This window comes from Arachis stenosperma, chromosome 3 (genome assembly GCF_014773155.1).
Source record: "Arachis stenosperma cultivar V10309 chromosome 3, arast.V10309.gnm1.PFL2, whole genome shotgun sequence".
Classification (NCBI taxonomy): Eukaryota; Viridiplantae; Streptophyta; class Magnoliopsida; order Fabales; family Fabaceae; genus Arachis; species Arachis stenosperma.
In genome coordinates this window covers 2,551,515-2,571,820 of record NC_080379.1, presented here as the reverse complement: position 1 = coordinate 2,571,820, position 20,306 = coordinate 2,551,515, and the positions used below count along the sequence as shown (strand labels likewise).

General features: G+C 34.7%; 5 protein-coding genes across 10 annotated transcripts; 1 reads left to right on the top strand and 4 right to left on the bottom strand.

Moving 5' to 3' along the window:
• Positions 1–1,627: 1,627 nt before the first annotated feature.
• LOC130969465 (uncharacterized) lies at positions 1,628–2,293 on the bottom strand. The gene has a single exon (XM_057895197.1). The coding sequence runs from the start codon at positions 2,291–2,293 to the stop codon at positions 1,628–1,630; it is 666 nt and encodes a 221-aa protein (XP_057751180.1).
• A 478-nt stretch (positions 2,294–2,771) lies between these two features.
• Positions 2,772–5,777, top strand: LOC130969089 (serine/threonine-protein kinase PCRK1). Its single transcript, XM_057894668.1, has 4 exons — positions 2,772–3,346; positions 3,932–4,198; positions 4,672–4,794; positions 5,000–5,777. The coding sequence occupies exons 1-4, from the start codon at positions 2,921–2,923 to the stop codon at positions 5,570–5,572; spliced, it is 1,389 nt and encodes a 462-aa protein (XP_057750651.1). The 5' UTR covers positions 2,772–2,920; the 3' UTR covers positions 5,573–5,777.
• Positions 5,778–6,501: 724 nt separating this feature from the next.
• Positions 6,502–9,234, bottom strand: LOC130969090 (probable serine/threonine-protein kinase PBL10). 2 transcript variants are annotated; one of them, XM_057894669.1, is made up of 7 exons: positions 8,994–9,234; positions 8,833–8,903; positions 8,103–8,428; positions 7,746–7,881; positions 7,511–7,653; positions 7,287–7,410; positions 6,502–7,202 (listed from the first exon to the last, which is right to left on the bottom strand). In XM_057894669.1, the coding sequence occupies exons 2-7, from the start codon at positions 8,882–8,884 to the stop codon at positions 6,775–6,777; spliced, it is 1,209 nt and encodes a 402-aa protein (XP_057750652.1). In that variant the 5' UTR covers positions 8,885–8,903; positions 8,994–9,234; the 3' UTR covers positions 6,502–6,774. The 2 variants fall into 2 exon arrangements, with proteins under 2 accessions (XP_057750652.1, XP_057750654.1); XM_057894671.1 differs by having other exon boundaries at positions 8,833–9,172.
• Positions 9,235–14,225: 4,991 nt separating this feature from the next.
• LOC130969493 (mitochondrial import inner membrane translocase subunit TIM9) lies at positions 14,226–15,436 on the bottom strand. 2 transcript variants are annotated; one of them, XM_057895234.1, is made up of 3 exons: positions 15,263–15,436; positions 15,047–15,162; positions 14,226–14,645 (listed from the first exon to the last, which is right to left on the bottom strand). In XM_057895234.1, exons 2-3 carry the CDS (start codon positions 15,139–15,141, stop codon positions 14,459–14,461), a joined length of 282 nt encoding a protein of 93 aa, XP_057751217.1. In that variant the 5' UTR covers positions 15,142–15,162; positions 15,263–15,436; the 3' UTR covers positions 14,226–14,458. The 2 variants fall into 2 exon arrangements, with proteins under 2 accessions (XP_057751217.1, XP_057751218.1); XM_057895235.1 differs by having other exon boundaries at positions 15,047–15,154; positions 15,263–15,388.
• Positions 15,437–16,142: 706 nt separating this feature from the next.
• On the bottom strand, positions 16,143–19,723 carry LOC130965225 (protein TRM32-like). 4 transcript variants are annotated; one of them, XM_057889958.1, is made up of 5 exons: positions 19,627–19,723; positions 18,863–19,137; positions 18,503–18,576; positions 17,077–18,412; positions 16,143–16,943 (listed from the first exon to the last, which is right to left on the bottom strand). In XM_057889958.1, exons 2-5 carry the CDS (start codon positions 19,047–19,049, stop codon positions 16,354–16,356), a joined length of 2,187 nt encoding a protein of 728 aa, XP_057745941.1. In that variant the 5' UTR covers positions 19,050–19,137; positions 19,627–19,723; the 3' UTR covers positions 16,143–16,353. The 4 variants fall into 4 exon arrangements, with proteins under 4 accessions (XP_057745941.1, XP_057745944.1, XP_057745943.1 ...); XM_057889961.1 differs by having other exon boundaries at positions 16,143–16,940; XM_057889960.1 differs by having other exon boundaries at positions 17,077–18,409.
• Between the last annotated feature and the right edge of the window lie 583 nt (positions 19,724–20,306).

Genomic DNA, 20,306 nt, shown 5'->3' with positions numbered 1-20,306 from the left:
TATTAAAAATAAATTAATTAATGTACATATTTATATAAAAATATATAAATTTATTTTTTTAACGTGTATATAATATTTTTGTAAAATTATAATTGATAATTCAATCTGAATTTTTTGTGCTAAAAAGTAAGTATGATAAAAATTAAAAAATAATGGAGTGAGTATATATATATATATATATAGGGTAAATCACTCATTTAAATCAAGGGGATAAAAAAATTACATGAATCAGCCAAATAAAAAATTGGTTCATCAATCAATTAAAGAACATTTTTATGTAGTTCGAACTAATTTGATTCGAACTCAATTTTCATGTAATTCGAACCAATTAGGTTCGAATTACACCTTGTAGACGTTTGCCAAATAATTCGAACCAAATAGGTTCGAACTCCAACCATATAATTCGAACCAATTAAGTTCGAATTAGTGTGAAGAAATAGCCGGCAAGTAATTCGAACTAAGATGGTTCGAATTACTAAAAATTCGTTCCACACAACAATTTAAGTTACGAATATAGTTTCTACATCATGGTTTAATAAAACTCGTACAGTTATTTATTCCGGTGTGCATTAGACATACATTTCGTTTAAAACTGCAGAGAAAGAACATATTCATTAACTAAAATCCCATTCAAAGTACATCACACTGACGTTAACAAATTCTATCAGTCACCAACTACAAGTAAGAAAACCGATAATAGTGGATCCTAAACGCGAAATTGAAACAACAAAAGTACCAAATCCACCAAAACACCTAATCATGCCCCCGTGTGTGCTCTGCTCCTCCGAGCTGTGGGCAACTCCGACGTGTGTGGCTCGGCTGCCGACAAAGCTCACATCTCTTTGGCCGGTTCGGATCTGCCTCGTCCATATTGGTCCGTATCCTAGTGGACCTCGGACGACCCTCTCTCGCACGCCTCTTATTGGGGTCAGGGATGACAGTCGGCCCGTCATATGGTGGCCAGAAACCCTCCGGAATGGGAGGTGTGAAACCCATCCGATACACACTGAAGACCGAACTAAGACGATACACCTGGTGAACGTAAGGGTCCCATGTAAGCCGTGAGTAGGCACAGCATGCCAGTGCGTGGGGACACGGGAAATGAAGTGCCTGGAAGTATCCACAGTCACATGTCTGAGATGCAAGCGAGACTCTGTAGCTACCTAGTGAGAAAGAACCAGTCGGAGTTGTCTCTGCGATGGTGAACTCGGAGTTATCTCTGTTGTACACAGTAACCGTGAAGCACCTAGCCGTCTTCAAGTTGGCCTCTATACACTTCACCAAGTGCTGACTAAATTGTTGTCCGGTTCCCATCTGCGCCTCAACCTCTCTCCCTTTGCGAACAAATAATTCGGCCAACCTTCCGTATGTTGCCTTCACTAGCGAAAATTGCTGACCAACCTGAAACTCTATAAGTCTTGACACTTAAGAGGGCCTCTTCTTTATCCGGAAATTGCTGACCAACCTGAAACTCTGTCAGACCTACAGACCCTTCAGCATCTCTAGCGCCAAATCCAGCCGGCTGCCCAGGTACCCCCTCTTGCCTCATGGCATCCAAGTCCAAAGAGGAAAAATGTGGAGGGTACTGCTGCGTACCAGAGCTAGAACCACCGCCCACCCCAGCAGGCTAACTTGGTCCAGCATCATCGCCACTGTCATCAGCAATCATATCCGACTCGACATCATCGTCCTCTGGATCATCCAAGAATCCATCTCCAACCCCAGCCGGTACAACACACTGTAAAGAGGTCCGCGGATATTCCCCTTCTCCGACCTCGTCGCCTACACTCCCGTTGAGATCAACAGCGAACGAAGGGGAGGCGACAGGTTGGACGGGTGGCTCGTACGCAGGGACGGAGGAAGATGCAACGGCTGGTCTGGAGCTAGAACCGGCTACCGTGGCTAAAGTGGTGGTATTCCGGTTCGAACCCCCCGAGCCGGACACCGCGTCAACCAACTTTGCCAACAGTTCTGGTGTCCTCACCTCTGGAAACTGTCGGCGACAATGAAACATGACCTGCAAGTCATCATCACTCCCGATTGTGAAACAATCGTACTTTCCGGTTTCCTGAAGCACCGTGATTGGAATTCGATAAAAAAACTTCTTAACCCGTTTCACACCTTCTAGACCAAGTTTCAACAGTACAGAGCTAACAAGTTCCTCATACCTCGTCGTAGGCCTTACGATAATACAGAGAGGATCCTTATCAGTGAACTTCACACCGGAACGAGTTTTCCTCTTAATGGATCCTCTGTGGTGAACCAACACTACGAAACTCTCTTCACTAGCCATCTTACCTCCCCTCTAATGATAGCAACTCAAGTTCACACCATATATATACAAGTCTGGTTCTCACTCATTCGAACCACCATAGTAGGTGTAAATCGAACCAAACTGGTTCGAATGACTTAATGTGTGTAATTCGAACCTAATTGGTTCGAATTATATGGTTGGGTTCGAACCTAATTGGTTCGAATTATTTGGCAAACGTCTACAAGGTATAATTCGAACCTAATTGGTTCGAATTACATGGAAATTTAGTTCGAACGTTCTTTGGTTGATTGATAAACCAATTTTTAATTTGGCTGATTCATATGTTTTTTTTATCCCCTTGGTTTAAATGAGTGATTTGCCCTTATATTTATATATATATATATATATATATATATATATATATATATATATATATATATATATAATGCTTTAAAGTTTGGGGGAAAAAAATAAAAAAGAAAAGAAATAAAAAGAAGAAGAAAAAGAGAGTCGATAATTGAATTGAATTGAAAGTTGAAAGTTGAAAGTTGAAACTGAAGAAATGAGAATGGAGTGCAATTGACCCCTTCCAACTTCCAAGTTCCAAGTTCCAAGTTCCAATCTTTTCCTTCTTCTTCGTCTTCTTCTTCACAAATAATCTCAGCAATGAAGTGCTTCCACTTCCCAAGCATCGAAAGAGACCACCGGCGAGACTACGACAACGAAGACGGCATCGTTTCAAGCAGCTGCAGAACCTCAAGGGTCTCATGGGCCCGCTCCCTCAGCGTCGCTTCCTCAACCCTCGTTCGCAACTCCGAGTTCGACGACACCGACTCTTCCTTCAATGACACCCTCGCTTTCCATGACTTCCTCTCTCTCCGTCGCGCCAACAACCTCCTTCTCTTCTCATTCTCTCAGCTCAAAACCGCCACTCGCGGATTCAGCAGGGCCCTCTTGATCGGCGAGGGTGGCTTCGGCCCCGTCTACAGGGGGACCCTTTCTGTTCCTGATGACGGTGACGGTGACGGTGACGGTCTTTCAGAGGTGCAGATGGAGGTTGCAATTAAGCAGCTGAATCGTAACGGCCACCAGGCATGTGTCAACCACCGTTAATGGATTTTCTTTTTTGTGTTTTAAATTTTGATTTTTGGTGATGACCCATTTGCTAGTTGCTTCAGTTTCGTGTATTCAATGCGTCAAAATTCTATTTTGATCATTTCTAATGCAGTTTTGGGGATTTTGCGCGGAATAAAATTGTGCATTAAACACCATTTATTATATTTATATTTCATACCATTTTTTTTCCTTCGGATGATGACCCAATTATGTTTATGATTGATTCAATTGGTACTATGATATGTTTTGTCTGGCTAGTTGCCTCAGTACAGTGTTTAAAAACTTGGATTTTGATCATTTTGGTTGATTACTTATTGCGTGTTTGGTAATAGATTGTCTGTTTTAAGGAGAATAATTGATTTTTTCTGAATGTTGTGAGGGTTTTAATTTTTCGGTTAAGAAAAATTACTGTTTTTGACTAAAAAAATGAGCTAAAAGAAAGAAAAGATATCAGATTTTGCTGTTCTGGTTTTTGCCCTTTTTTCCTAGTCCAATGGGTTGTTAAAGGAGCTATGTTTTAATGGGGTTTTCTGTTCTGTGTTTTGCATTTCTAGCTTTCAGGGGCATAAAGAGTGGATTAATGAAGTGAACTTGTTGGGTGTGATCAAGCATCCGAATCTCGTGAGGTTGGTGGGGTATTGTGCAGAGGATGATGAAAGAGGGATTCAAAGACTTCTTGTGTATGAACTTATGCCTAATAAGAGCTTGGAAGACCATCTTCTGGCTCGAGTCTCATTGATGTCAACGCTACCATGGACCACGAGATTAAAAATTGCTCAAGATGCAGCTCGTGGTTTGGCATACCTTCATGAAGAAATGGATTTTCAGGTATAGATTTTACATGCCTTATTTAAAGCACCTTGAGATCAAGCATAACAATCAAAATTTGTCACATCACAGTCATACAGAAATCAGATCCTAGGTTATCATTTATTGATCTGTTTTGCCAAAGACATGGTTGATATAGTTTCCGTCCAAAAAGTCACTAATTAATACATGTATTTTGGTGGGTTTTTAGCATTTTTGTGAACCTTTTATTATTGTTATTACTATTTTTCTTTCGGTAAATGAAGCAAACTGTTTTATCTTTACTTGTTTAAGGTTCTTTCTTTAACTCTTTTTTTAAATGTAAAAATAATAAAAGAATTATCAAGAACTGGTTTCATAGAATTTCTTATTTAGCATCTTAACAATGTTTTTTATATAAAATAGTTGTGGTTTTGCCATGTTTTATGGCATTTTGCATCAGCTTAGATCCATAAAGTAAGAAACCATTGTGATTCTCATTCCAACTGATGCAGCTAATATTTCGAGATTTTAAGACTTCCAACATTTTGCTGGATGAGGACTTCAATGCAAAGCTTTCTGATTTTGGACTTGCTAGGCAAGGTCCCTCGGAAGGGCTGGGCTATGTTTCAACAGCAGTAAGAACAAGTCCATTCTCCGAAAACTCATTATATATAATTGGTGATAATTATGTTACATGAACTTCTTTTCTCAGTGCTGAATGCTATTTGGAGTAGGTTAGATGAATCCCATTATTTCATTGTTGAATGAGTATCTCATTTGTTTGTGATCCTGATATTCTACTGATGTGAGAAATAAATGACTCATTTCGTCTTCACGAAGGTTGTTGGTACCATAGGTTATGCTGCACCAGAGTATGTTCAGACTGGTAAGCTGACTGCAAAGAGTGATGTATGGAGCTTCGGTGTAGTTCTTTACGAGCTTATCACTGGTAGGAGAGCTGTAGAACGGAACCTACCCAGAAATGAACAGAGGCTCTTGGAGTGGGTAAGACCTTATGTTTCTGATCCTAGGAAGTTCCATGTTATAGTAGACCCAAAACTTGAAGGACAATATTGCATGAAATCAGCTCAAAAGCTTGCTACTCTAGCAAACAAGTGCCTCATGAAGCAGCCTAAGTCACGTCCGAAAATGAGTGACGTGGTTGAGTTTCTCGCAAACATTCTCAACGATACTATTCAGGAAGAAAGCATCCCTCAAGCTGTTGTAGCCAACGGAGAAGAGAAAGTGAAGCCATCATCTGTCAAGGACATAGAACCTGAACCAGCTGCTAAGCAAGGGAACAATTATCTGAAGAAGGTTTTTGAGTTTAGAGACATGGTGAGCTTAAGAAACAAGTCCATTGGAAGGTTAGATTGGAAAAATTGGGCACCTGGGCTTGTAAGAACTTGGTGATATGTAATGTGCATAACTTGAAGTGCCTTGCTCATCACAATGTTTGGTAATCACGTAGTTTTGAATCAGTGAAATCAACATTGTTAGGCACAGAGTTGACATACTCTGCTAATATCCAATTTTGTGTTGATTAATAGTTGTGTGTAGTGTGTACAGGTTAATTATGAGTAAAGCAATAATATCAATTGATCTGGCTTTATCAGAAGATACTACTATTTTATTTCTTTTTCAATAATGCATTCATATCAGATAGACTTGAAATATTACACTTCAATAGTCAAACACAAAGGGAAACAACTAATCTTTATCTCAAAAAGCTTGAGTTAAGCAACAACTGGTGTGAAGTCTTACTTAAGTAACTAAATTTCCCAATCAATCGATAATCTTAATTACCAAAATCTAAAGAGGGTTCAATGTTTTGGAACGTTCTTTAAGATATGAAGCATATCTATCTTTCATTTAATAAGGATATGGCGTTACTATATAGTTGCAACATGCCAAGATTTTGTTGGACTGCAGAGTTCACTTTTGTTTCATTTATATGTCATTTTCTGGATAGGTTGTGCCATGTGGTGGCCATGTCGGATAGACCAAGTTGGATGATGGCCCGAAAAAGGACCATAACCGATTTAATCGATCATGAATCATTCATCAATAGTCACTTTCTAGTGACACAACAATGACCATTGTGGATCATCTTTGCTAAAGATAGTTTCTATAAAGTACAACTTGGCATTCTCAAGTCATTAGCATAGAGTGAGTTCGAAAATGATGTCAAAGATTCCAAAATCCAAACCATTGACATAGTAGAGTCCATTCTGCAACATGTTCTTTTGTTTTCTTGTGGGGTTAGGCTTCTCTATTGAACTACTTACTGCAAAAAGCTTCAACTCTTGGTCATAAACATACAAATAATATAACATTTAAGGTTTAGAATAAATGCTGCTTTTACTCCTTAATGAACCGTTCTTACTTCTTAGTGACACTTAAACCACAGTTTATTCCATCATTCTCCAAAACCAAATCTACAAGGTATCCCTTTTGGCCTAAGGATGAAACAGCAGAACATTACACGAGCAACAAAATAGATCAAGAGAAATTAGGCTCTGAATGTATTAGCTACAGTAAGATATGTACAATCTATTATATAAACTATGATCTAAGCTTGCTCAAGTTCATGGAGATCGAACCAGCAGTAAGTTTCAAGTGCAGAGTGCAGTTGCAGATGGCCGAGGATATGCCGTGCTAATTCTCCCAGGTTTAGCATCATCGGCGCTTCTTCTGCGAACTCTATGGCCATTGCCAGGACGATTCTGATTTACATTGACAATCTGAAGCTGCTCCAAACTGCTAACAACTTCATCCATGCTTGGCCTCAACTTGGACTCTGGTGCTAGGCACCTTAGTGCAAGGACAGCTACCTTAAAGGCCTCATCTGGAGAGTATTGGCCTTCTAGACGGTTATCTATCACTCGATGAACCTTGCGCTTGTTCGCAAGGTATGGCTTCGCCCATTCCACCAAGTTGTGCTGCCCAGAAGGACGGTTCTTATCAACAGCTCTCCGGCCTGATAACATTTCCAATAGGACAACTCCAAAACTAAAGACATCACTCTTAGCAGTGAGATGACCTACAGAAAAAAGTGAATATCCATTAAACAAAATTCTATTAAGCTTAATCTTGGATGCATTAATGATAATTAATCCCACAATACCAGTTGCTAGATATTCAGGAGCTGCATATCCATAGGTTCCCATTACCCTTGTGGAGACATGACTTTTGTCACCGGTAGGGCCATCCTTCGCCAAACCGAAATCAGAAAGTTTTGCATTATAATTCTGTAATTAAATCCACAAATAAATGTTCAGATATGATATCTAATTTGTTTCCTAAGTTCATCAAATCTAGTTCTGATGTGTGTGTACAGAGGACGCATACTGAATCAAGCAACACATTTGAAGTCTTGAAGTCCCTATATATCACTTTTGTTTCGGCACTATGAAGAAATGCAAGCCCTTTTGCAGCACCAAGAGCGACCTTCAAGCGAAGGCACCACGAAAGAGGTTGAAAATATGAGCCTCCTGCCACCACAACATAGCTAATGTTTTAGAAACACTTCTCATCATGTTTAACAATGTGAAAAAAAAAAAAAGATGAGGCAGGAAGAACTCACTCCTGAACAAATGATTCTCCAAGCTTCCACGAGGCATGAATTCGTAGACCAGAAGGCGGTGTTCATCTTCAAGACAATACCCAATCAATTTCACCAGATGGGGATGAGAAAGCTGGCCTAGATAGTTCACTTCAGCCTAAAAGATACAAGTAAAACAAATTACTTAGTTTTTCAACCAAATAACAACTTATTCATACTAAACCAGTAATGAGGAGGATCACATTTTTACTATGCTACTAATTATAGAAATTCAGTTTACCCCAGAGGAGAAACATCAATCAGAAAAGATTACTTGAGATCTGCTTCTTAAATTGCTTGCATATAAGGTAAGAAGTAAAAGAAGCAGATTAAACTCACCAACCACTCCTTGTGACCTTGGAAACCATCCTGATTAAGTTTCTTCACAGCAATAACAATGCCAGTGCCAGGTTTAGCAGCTGCAAATGTCTGCTCATCAATCCATCCCTTAAAAACTGATCCAAATCCACCTTCTCCCAAGACGCTGTCCGGACGAAAATTTCTTGTTGCAGCCTTAAGTTCTATAAAAGTAAAGCTCTTTAGATTCGGTGACTGCAAGATCTCACCCTCAGTTCGTGGATTTTGAGGCATTGAAACCGTTGATACCTTACTATTTTGGTTGCTGAGATCATTTCTATGGCTACCAACATTCTTTGAACTTAACCCTGACAGAAGACCAATGATATTAACACAATTGAACTTTCACTAACAAAAATTTACATGCATACAGCATTCCTTCAATGAACTATCAAATAGGTTCTTAATCCTTCAAAAAATGTTATGAATCTCATTGGTACACTCAGAAGAAAACATGCATGATTTTAAGATTAGGACTCAAGACTACAATCAATGAATATATTGAACTTCCACCAAGAGAAACAATGGGAGAACAAGAAGGCTAAGCTGAAATCCACTTTGCTAATTTGCTTGGTTAAAATAAACAAAAAGTAGATATTTAATAAAATCAATCATCATGAAAGAACATGAATGGATATATCTAAACTAAACTCAGAAACAGAAACCAAACCAAGGTCATGCCAAGGATGAAGGAAAAAAGAATCTTTAATACCAGTGTTATATGGGGTCTCAGCTTTAATTTGGTTGCTCAAACAAATTCCCATGGCCAGAGAAACTTGTTGCCTAAAACATCATCAAAGAGAAGAGCAAATAATCAGAGGGTTCAGCAGAAACCATGATAATTAAGAAATGAAAACCAAGGTACATAAGAACCTGTGGTGCAATAGGACAAGATTGGAGGGAAGATAGTAGAATCTTGAATAGGTGTTGAGGTGGTAGTGGTTGCTTTTATATCGATGGTTGAATGGATTGTGAAGACAAGAAGAAAAGAGATGAGAAGCTCTTTTTTGTTCTGTACTTAAGAACAGACTATTCAAAAGGTCAGAAAAAGCAAGTTGACTCAAGTGGTTTCACCTAAATACAAACTGTGGTACACATAAATATACTTCATCTCCTAAAAGAATGGTTTTATGGCTGGTTTTTTATTTCCAATGGATTGGATAGTCCCTAATTCTAACCATTACATTACAAATTTATTCACACTCACACACTTAACACCAAAGAGATTTACTCTTATGAAAAACATCATTTTTACCTCAGAGTAATTTATATTAGTTTGAAGAAGGAAAAAAAAAAAAAAAGAGAAGAATGCTTGAATATAATATTTTGACTAAATATACTTTTTGTTTTTGAAATTTGGCAAAAGTTCTAAAAATATTTCTAAATTTTATTTTATTTCAATTTTATTCCAAAAGTTTTTTATTTGCATCAAATATATTCTCGATGGCTAAATTTATAAAAAATTTAAGACCAATCTAACCATAATGCATGAAAATTATATTTGATTTGTTTGTATTGATGATTGTTCTTATAAAATTGTTGTCAAATTGGTCTTAAATTTTTTGAAAAATTAGTCGTCAATGGTATATTTGATGCAAATCGAAAACTTCTAGGATAAAATTAAAACAAAAAAAATTTAGGAATATTTTAAAAACTTTTATCAAATTTCAAAAACAAAAAATATATTTTACCTATTTTAGTTTTAATGTATCATATTCTTTTTCCATATAAACTTTTTCCATTTTTTTTAGCCTTGACTAAAATCTGAGACCAAGATTCAAGATTGTTGAATCATCCAAAGATATTTGCATATTAAAATAAGTTACCGTGCAAATTAAATATATAAAAAGCGACAAGAAATCTTAGCTCTGTTCACCACCACTAAAAACCTTTGGGGTTCCATGATGTATGTTTTTGTTTTGGCTTTATATATTTATCTCCCATGTTGGTGATGGATGGCTTGTAACACTTGGCTTCATAGCTGGTTTCTCTTCTCTTTCGTAATTTGTAGTGTTCTCTCATCTAATTTCGTTAACCTTGTCTTGTCCACATCCTCCTCCATAACATAATTGGACCCTTTAGGCATTTGTCTCTTTGAACTTTCATTATCCATTAATAATGTTAAACCACACTTTAAGCAACCACTAAGCAAGTTAACAACAACAATCATGACTTTTTCCCAAAATTATAAATCCAAACTTAGATTCTTCCAATCAAGGGAATTATTGTTCTTCACTTGATTCATCTTGGTTCTTGTCTTATTATTATAATTTAGTGTCCAAATAAATATATGGTATATTATAAAATTTTTAGTTTTAATGTATCATATTCGTTCAATTAAAGATACGTATGATGGAGCTACAATTAGTGTGAAGATTCAAGGTGGTGTGACAGAAAAAATTTTTATTGATATAGAATTACACCAAAAATCATCTTTAAGTCGATACCTTTTCACATTAATTTTAGAAGTACTTATAAAGCACATCTAAGAGCCTGTGCCATAGTGTATGCTTTTTTACCAATGATATCATCCTTATGGGAGAGTTAAGGCAAGACCTAAATAAGAAGTTGGACTTATGGAGAGAAACTCTAGAAGTGTATGGTCTGCGCATAAGCCGTAGCAAGACAGAATATATGGAATGTAAGTTCGGTTTGAGAAGGGAAAACCCTAATATAGAGATGAAGATTGGAGAAAACATGCTACGAAAAGTTAAAAGTTTTAATTATCTTGGATGCATCATACATGATAATGGAGAGATTGAACATGATATAAATCATAAGATCCAAGCAGATTAGTCAAAATGGCAGAGTGGATCTGATTTTATATATGAGAAAAAAGTGTCTAAAACCTAAAGGTGAATTCTATCGCACTGCTAGTCTGCTATAACACCGGTTATGATTTATGGTACGGAGTGTTGGACGGCTAAAAAGGAACACGAACATAAGCTAAGTGTGGTATAGATGAAGATGTTAAGATGGATGAGTAGTCATACGCGATTGGATAAAATAAGGAACGAAGATATAAGGGAGAGAGTTGGAGTAGTATGAAAAAGATGGTAGAATCGCATCTCAAGTGGTTTGGACATGTGAGAAGAAGATCGACAGAACATCTAATCAAGAGGGTGGATGAAATAGAAGATGGATAAGGGGTGAAAGGCAGAGAAAGACTTAAGAAGACCATCCATGAGATGGTCAAACGATATCTACATGTAAATGATCTATCTGTAAATATGATACGTGACAAAGCTCAATGGCGTTATTTGATTTATGTAGCCGACTCCATCTAGTGGGACAAGACTTTGTTGTTGTTGTTGCTGTAATGTATCATATTCTTGATGTTGCTGGTTTAAATTTTCTCTTGAACTTTGCTACACATCTTCTCATCAAAGTAGTTTTGTTCATTTATTTTTGAGTTGGACCCGTTACATATAATAATTCACCTATGTAATTTGACTATAACGTATGTATCACGTGCGAGTTCATAAAGAATGTCAAAGGAGACATGCATGCAAGCTAGTTACATTCACTTTAGATGCAATAACAACGTTATCATCACAGTTTTCTCGTCAGCATTCTGAGATCTATGATATGTTATCTACGAGTCTCTTATTTCATGTGACATTCATAAATATTAATCCCTTGGTTTTTATGGACTATATAAAACCATGTCCTACTGTTACTTTTATGGAAACACCATCAATAAAGGTTTTGATGTGAAACTCTCTTATTTATAAGTGAATTTACTAAATTAGCTACCTAGGGGTGTGAATCCACCGTTCATAATTTTAAAATTAATAATAATGTCAGCATGAATTAAAATTTGAACCACATAATTTTATGTGAATTACGTATAATTTGTAATAGTTGAATCTATATCTTTATCGAATACATAATAATTTGTAATCAGTTATATCTACCATCTTCTTGCAGCTTGTGTTACATCGTATGTATTATAACCTGCATACGCATATTATGTGTATTAGAGTTTGGAAAGGGGAAAATTCAGTTCTGTAAAGGAAACTTCGCCAAAAACAAAAAGAAAGAGCAACGTAACACACATGTTTGTACTTTCCCTTTTTTTTTTTTAATCAGCAATTTGCTCAACGAGTTATTAAAAACAACGGATGGATCGATTAATCTATCTAATGGAAATAATTTTTGAAGATTTTTCGAATAGTAAAATTTTTTAAGAATTAAAATATTTAATTTAAAATCTATTAAAAATTAATGTGTGTTTTTTTTATGCTTATGAAGAGTTAAAAATAACTCTATTTTTTTAGTGTGATCGAAACTTCATAAATAAAATAGAAAAAGGTTTAAATATTAAGTGTTGCCTATTTTTTATAAGCACCTTTAAATAATAATTTAACGTCTCTAAAAAAGCTATATTATATGTTATAAAATATTTGCTAATTATACAAGAATGATATATTTTGCATGATGAAATTAACATCTGAAGTCAAAATGGTAGATTTTATTTATTTATGCATTATTACAAATATATAATGAAAATATAAAAATTTGTTGTATACTTTTTAAAAATATTTCTTATTATAAAAACTAATTCTACTAGTAATAATGATAACCCAATTTAATTTATGAAATGATAGATTAATAGCCACTTATTAATTAATATACTAGTATGGTATATAGTAGTATATATAAAGCTGTTACTGATATTTAAATGTGATGAATATTCCTTCGTTTCCGACACACACCATGGCCACTTGGCCAGCAAAGCCAATCAAGATTAATTGATGCAATATTGCCGCTGTAATGCACAGGGCGTAGCGGGTCCATGCTTTATCGAAGAATAGACAGATAAAATCAAGATGAATAAGATAGAATCAAGAGCGTACAATGTGCGTACTTTTTTTTTCAATCAAATCAAATAATAAAGAAGGAAGCTTCGCCTTCAAAAAAAATCAAAATAAAAGATATCATGCTTTGCCCTTTGTCACCTAATGCTTCGTGTTCTACCATAGTTGGCTCCAAAACAAACCCTACACAAAAATCTAATTTCACACACTTATATCATTAATATTATTATTAGGTAGTTTTTAAATAAAATGTATAACAGAAGCAACTAACTTGAGCTGAGCCTTAATCTGAATTTGAACAAGTGCGTACGGATGATGTCCTACAACTACAATAAGAGAAAATTATTATTTATTTTGTCTTCTCATTATTGTGAGTGGTCAAGTATCTTTTAGATTGGCTTTGATATAATCAATTACTCAATAAAGTCAAGTTATTTGGCATAGGGCTAGTTGCTACTTGCTACTAAGCCAAAACCAAATTAAACTAATAAGTATATTACATTGGGAGAAAAAAGGAAGAGCACTAACAAAATAAAGTGGGGTTAACCAAATTTGTCGGTTTAAACTTTAAAGGATGAGATTCCTTATTCATTGCCACTTGTATTAGGAAAAGTGAAAGCGATGTGCAGTCTACAGAGCAGAACAATTTCTTTCTTTTTCTTTTTCCTCAAGAAAAAAGTCCATTATTCAAACTTATACATTATTCAAATCTAGAATATGCAGTGTTCAAGTATTTTTCTTAGACATGTAAATGTTAATAGTAATAGTAATATATTAAGATAGAACATATTATTCGTTTATATATAAATTTAAATAGGGTTTAGCTTCCCTAAAGCTTGATAAACTTAACTCTTTGAAAAGGCCAAAGCCCATATCCATTGACAACTGATAGCAGCCCCAACTCATTCATAAAATAAAATTCCAAAATAGGGTCTTGTATCTACAAAGACCCTAAAAAGAACACCTCATACGAATAGCATTTTCAGGCCCAAAGAAAAATGAATCATGTTCAATACCCACAAAAAAAAAAAAGAAGAATCATGCTTGACCCGACTGGAAAATTTTATTAGCATACATTACAGCAGAAACAAAAAATTTCTCTAAATAACATAGATATTAGAAAAGTTGAAATTCATTGATGATTTTTCACTTCTAAATTTGAACTAGCATGCTCTGTCGTCTGACCTAAAAAAATTGCATGCGTTCTATAACAATAAACACAAGTAGCTAGAGTTCCTGCTTCATTCCATTTTACGCCTATTTTCAAGCACATAAAGCTAAGCTATTTTGTAAGACATAGAAACCTTTACATGCAGAGAACTCACTTGGGTAGTTCATCTTTCGGAATTTATTTAACACCAGCTCTTGGCTACACAAACCAACCAGGAAAATTCACTTCTCTACAGTATTGTTTGTTTGTTCAAGGGCTAAAATTATAAGTAAACTAACTGAATGACACACAAAAAAAAAAGGATTAAAAAAGAAAAACAGTTTGGCATGGGAAGATTATGAAAGACATCAATCTTGTGTTGGAGCTCCTTGGTTAAGCTCAGCATATCTCATGCCAACGCGCATAGAATGCTTCAGAAACTTCTCAGCACACCTCTTAACACAGGTTTCCTCTTGTTTTTGCAGGGATTTATGCTTGAATGTATCCACACAATCGGTGAAACACTTCTCCACCAATGAATTATACATTCTCAAACTGGAATGCAATCAATATAAATCATAATCATGCCCCAATAATCTTGCACCAAGCAAATAACAGTGAAAACAAACATAAATTTCCATTCATCTATTCAATCATTTACACTCCTTAGAGATAAATAAACAAAAATAATGTCATAATCTAGAAATATAAAGGAACTTATACATTAAAATTCAATTTCAACCATTCTAAATAATTAAAATGTTGTTCCCTTAACGTCCAGATGCAACATTCAAAAGTGGTTACACTGGTTTAAAGGAGAACTTGGCTATGGCTTCAGAACAACGAGCACCACAAAGATCCGAAACTATTTGTGCTGCCCTAACTTAGAATTTAGGAACATGAAGCTCAAATCAAACACATGGAATTAGTTAACAGATAAAGTGAAGAGGAGGTACCTGTCACGGATTTGAACCTGTTCCATCATGGACGCCATTCTTTGCTGATCAGCTTCTGGAAGTGATTCCAAACCAGCTAACATGCTCTTATCCATGATTCAATTCAACCTAGTGTTCTTCATTCACATTAATCAAATAAATCACACACCTCAAGCAATTATAGTACATCCACTTCAATCTCGTTAATTAAAATAAAATACTAATAAAAAAAAAAACCTGTAGAGACGGAATCTCTGGACCGAGAGAGAGGCAGTGAAGGCAACCGGAGAGTTTGGAGAAGAAACTGAAACCCTAAACAGAAATGGGTATTAGTGGGCTTAACGCTGAATATCTACACATCGGGAATGGGCCAAGACCAAAAACCAATCAATTTATTAATCTATGATTGACGGACAATGGACACAAGATACTACATGACATAGAACACGCTAAAATATAAAGTATTTTTTAGATAAATTTTAATAATATTTTAAGATTTATTTTTTTAATTTATTTTTAATATCTATTTTAATTATGTCAAGTATTTAAAATATTTTTTTGTTTTAATAAATAATAATATATACTATATCTAAATATTTCAAGAATATACATTTAGAATAAGACTTGACACACTGACACGTGATGGTATTTAGATATGTTCAAAGCGAAAATTTTTATATTTTTTTATTAAGACACGACAGCAAACACGTATGTCAGTCAAGTATCAGTGAATATGTCGTGTCTAAAATGTGTCCGACACACAGACACGATAATTCAGCAAAATATTCGTACTTTATAGGATTAAATTCTCAAATTAAATAAATTTAAATCCAACAAAATTAATTTATTAAATATGTAACTGAAAGTTAGTACGTATAGAAAAGTTAAACTTAAATAAAGTTTGAGGTTAATTTTGTAAAAGAAAAATATTTTATGTATAATAAAAAGTTAATTATTATATATTTATGTATATTTATATACATTAATTGTAGTAGTATGATAATAATTTTTGTGTGTGTGAGTGAGTAAATAGTATATAATAAAATTTAGCTCAAATTATTTTCTTTATTAATATTATTATGGCAGTGTTAGTGAATTAAAGTTGGAGAAATTAAGATTGAAGCAACATGTACACTGGTATTAATATACACTCACATGTAAGTTACATGAAAATCAAGCCACAATAAATAAAACTCCATTGTCAAACCCTTACATAACATCTACACTATTTACACGAACTCACAGAATCCTATAACACTTGAAGAAATTAAGAACCAAGCAGGCATTTTGAAATAAGTAGTGCATCCACTCTTTCTCTTGAAAATTTTTCATGTGAAGATTATTTCATCTACTAAATCTTTGAAAATATTCTCTTCTAGTTCAAGTGCTGCACATTCCTCTTCATGCTTGAGGATCATCCAGCCATTGTTTTTGGCCAAATCTCCACCAACAACATCATCTAATGTCTGATCAAACTCTGGCCTCAATCTCAGGTATAAATTAACTCTAATCCATACTTCATTAAGAAGATGTTGTTGCCCCTTATGCATTATTGTGAAGTTAGTTGATGATGATGTCTCATATATTTGGAGCAGCACCTCTTTTACTATGTTAGAAAGAAGGAGGTGATGATGATGATGGTTGGATCTGACACTATCTTCTCCATTGGATTCAATTTCATGGAACCTAGATGTATCAAAATCCATGAGCAAGGGTGGATTAATTAGTTGAACAATGTTCTCCTCATTTCCCATGAGGCCTAGATACTCAAGAACATGTTTCACATATTTGAAATTGGAATCAATGTCTTCATTATCTGATTTAATTCCTCTGCTTTCTGCTATTGCATTTGTGTTATTTGGTAATTCAATCTCCAATTCATTCATGCTAGAGCTCCTTGTATTTAGTTCTCTACCTGCTATCATTTGGCAATAGCAAAATTGGATTATATATTGAAATGTATCAAAATCTTCTTTTTTCTTGATAGCATGCAAATCAAATAGTACTACACTAATCTAATTATCTAATGCATATAATCACAGATATCTTACCTTCTACAACACTGGCTTCAAGTGTTGCTATTGCCTCCTTGGCCATACTTATTTGCACTTGTAATTGTTCTTGGAGAAAACTTCCATCTTCTAAAGCTAGCTCATGTGTATCCGATGATACATCATCTTCGAGTTCCCCATCGTTTGTCTCCCTGGTTTTATCAGATAAAGGAGCAGCATTCGCATCGTTGCCACTGATATGCATTGCTTCCTCCATTTCGGTTTCTGTAATGTGATCAAGTGAAATGTTCTTGTTTAAAGGAAGTCTCACTGGTTTTCTCTGAACATGGATATCATTTGCAACAGAAAGTTCCTCGTGTAGAATCAAGAAGTTGAAAGAATCAAGATTAGGCAGGGATAATTTCCTTCTAGAATCCTTAGGAGGACACTGACACAAACTCATGCTATTATCCTTATCCTCATTTGGCAATTTTAAGCTTTTAGACATTGATCCATGACACTTGATATCTTTGCCAAAGCTTTGCTCAAACAACTGAGTGTATCTATCAAGAGACTCATTAAGAGAGGATTCTATTCGCTTGCAGCCACAAAATTTGTGTCTGCTGGAATCAAAACAAAAATATTTATTCTCATCTGAGATTCCATTCTCAGTATTGGTGATGCCATATTCAGATGAAGCTCTATGGTGGTGGATAGCTTCAACAGAAGTTTGGTAGCTACTTTTCTTGAATTCCATAAGAGCATGTTTAATCTTCTGTTTAATAACCTTGAAACGATGAAGAACTAATTGGTTCCACCCTTTGTGATTCAAACCTTGAGGATTGCTTGAAGAGGAAGAAAATCTTTGTTTTTGTTTAATGGATGCAAAGGTCTTTAATGCTTGAGTACTATGAACCAACTTGTTCTTCTTGTCGAAAGGCCAAATTTCGCTTTGCTTGTGTTCAAAGGTGGTAGGACTAATAATGCTTCTCATCTGTGATGTCTGTTGAACTGAACCTGATTTTTTCAAACTTGCTTTGTTATTGAAAGCCAATTGAAGTTGAAGATTTTCCCCACCAACATGAAGATCATGTAAATATTTTAATATCAAATCCTTCTCCACTCCAAGTACCTCCAAAGAATCAGAATGCCTCTTAGAATTAACAGGAGTATCTCTGTTAAGCTTATTTGCTTCCATAAGATTTTGATCAAGGACACCTTCTTTGGTATCATGTGCTTTACTTTGCACAAATTTATGTGATGAACCTAAATTTTTGGATTCACCATGGAAGCTAATGATCCAGCCTTTGGAGTTTTCAGTTTGTGATCTTTTATTTCTGCTCTTGGAAGAACTTTTGCCTTTAGCACTACACTTTTGTTCATGTTGCCTAGCCTGCTATATATATTAAATTTTAGTTGCAATAACTATGTACATAACATTTGGTAGCCAATACCTTAAAATAGAAGCTTAAAGGTTGAAACTTACCAAGAGGGGTTCTGTTTCTTCATCTCCAATTTGTTGGTCTCCCCAATGGCTATGCAAAATGTTTATTCTCTTATCTGAAAGAGTTTCAAACAAGCAAGCTATTATGCCAAATTAGGTTTCTACTTTCTAGTGCTTAATATCTCATTTTAGAAAGATTATTTAAAATTGTATTAACTAGAGATCAATAAAAATGGTTATAGATGTATGCATATAGATTCTACAATATGAAGAGGTACCTATTACTGTTTAGAATTACTAATAATGATTCCATTCAAGTTTAAAAAAGTGCTGATTATGCAGCAAAGCAAAATGATTGAAGCAAAAGTAGAGAAAATAATAAAATGATGTGAAATTTCTTACATGTGGCAAGTCTTGAAGGGTAATGGTGCTTTTTAAGGGGGAACACATTTCTGATATTAAGCCAATGATGGTAATCAAGAATATGAAGCATGCCCCACATGCATCCTGGTCCTCCATCATTATTCTCCTGATGGAATTCAACAGTAGCTGATGTCTTCATGCAAGAAAGAGAGTGCTTCTTTCCCATATTATCTTATGATAATAGTTTTAAATTTCACATTTTGAGTGACAAATTTCTAATCAATTTCTTCCACTAGGCCTTGTTCTGCGGAATCCTGATCAATCACATAAAGAAAAAAATAAGAAACAAAAAGGCCTTATTGCCACTCTGCAAATATTAACATGGATTAAAGAGTAATTAAGTACATACTGTTATTATATTAAAATTCATATGTAACAAATATCATAATGTTTAGACAAAAAGTTGTCTACAATGGAAAAAGAAGGAAATTTTACACAACTGTACTTATAATTTATGAACAGAGGCAGAACCTATACTATATCAGATAAACAGAACATGCTGTTAGATTTTAATTACAAGCTGTAGTTTCATCCAACTTGCTAAAAACTGAAACCAGAATCATAACACTTCAAGACATATGAAACTGACATATATAGCAAAAAATTCAAATAAGAATTGATCTCTAAACATAACTGGTTTGAAACACCTACCTCCAACTTCGAATTTTTTGTTTCCCTGATAGAACTGAATGCAGAAGCACAAGAGTAAAAAGAGAACAAAAAAGGTTAAAGGGAATTCTAACCTCTTAGGCTTGAGAAACAGAAGAAGGTAGCAAGAGAAAATGGAGTTTGTTATATCTCAATGTTATGTTGTCATTGTCTCTTACTCTTTGACTTACATCTACCCATTCAACTTTCTATTGTAAAAGCAAGTCACACATATTATATAACTACTGATATATAAATATCATTCTTATCACTGTCTCTATAAAATAAAATATGAGTGCACTAACACCAAATTCACATTTTTCTAACATAAATTTAATCACTTTTATTCCAATTGGTCTATTTTCTTGAGGGGAAATAGAAACATGCAGAATGAAGTAATCATATTTCGTCTCACTCATTAAAAAAAAACGGTACAACATTATTTTTGCTTTTTTTTGTTGCTAATATTAGTACAAATATTAAAGCAATTTAACGTTTTAAAAAAAAGTTGGAATATATATTCAAGAAAATACTGAGTTAAAGAAACTCCTTAGTCCTTGCACACATATAAATGTAAGAGTATACAAGGTTTTGTTAAGTCACTTGTTATATCATTTTTAAGGACTTATACAAAACAATAATTGAGTGTGAAGTTATAATAACCGAAGCATTTAACATCATCATCTTATATTAACAAAGAAGTCTAAGTTGATAATGGGCCAGGTTCTATGGATCTAAATGGAAAATCAGGCCCGGCCCATCATGATATTAACAA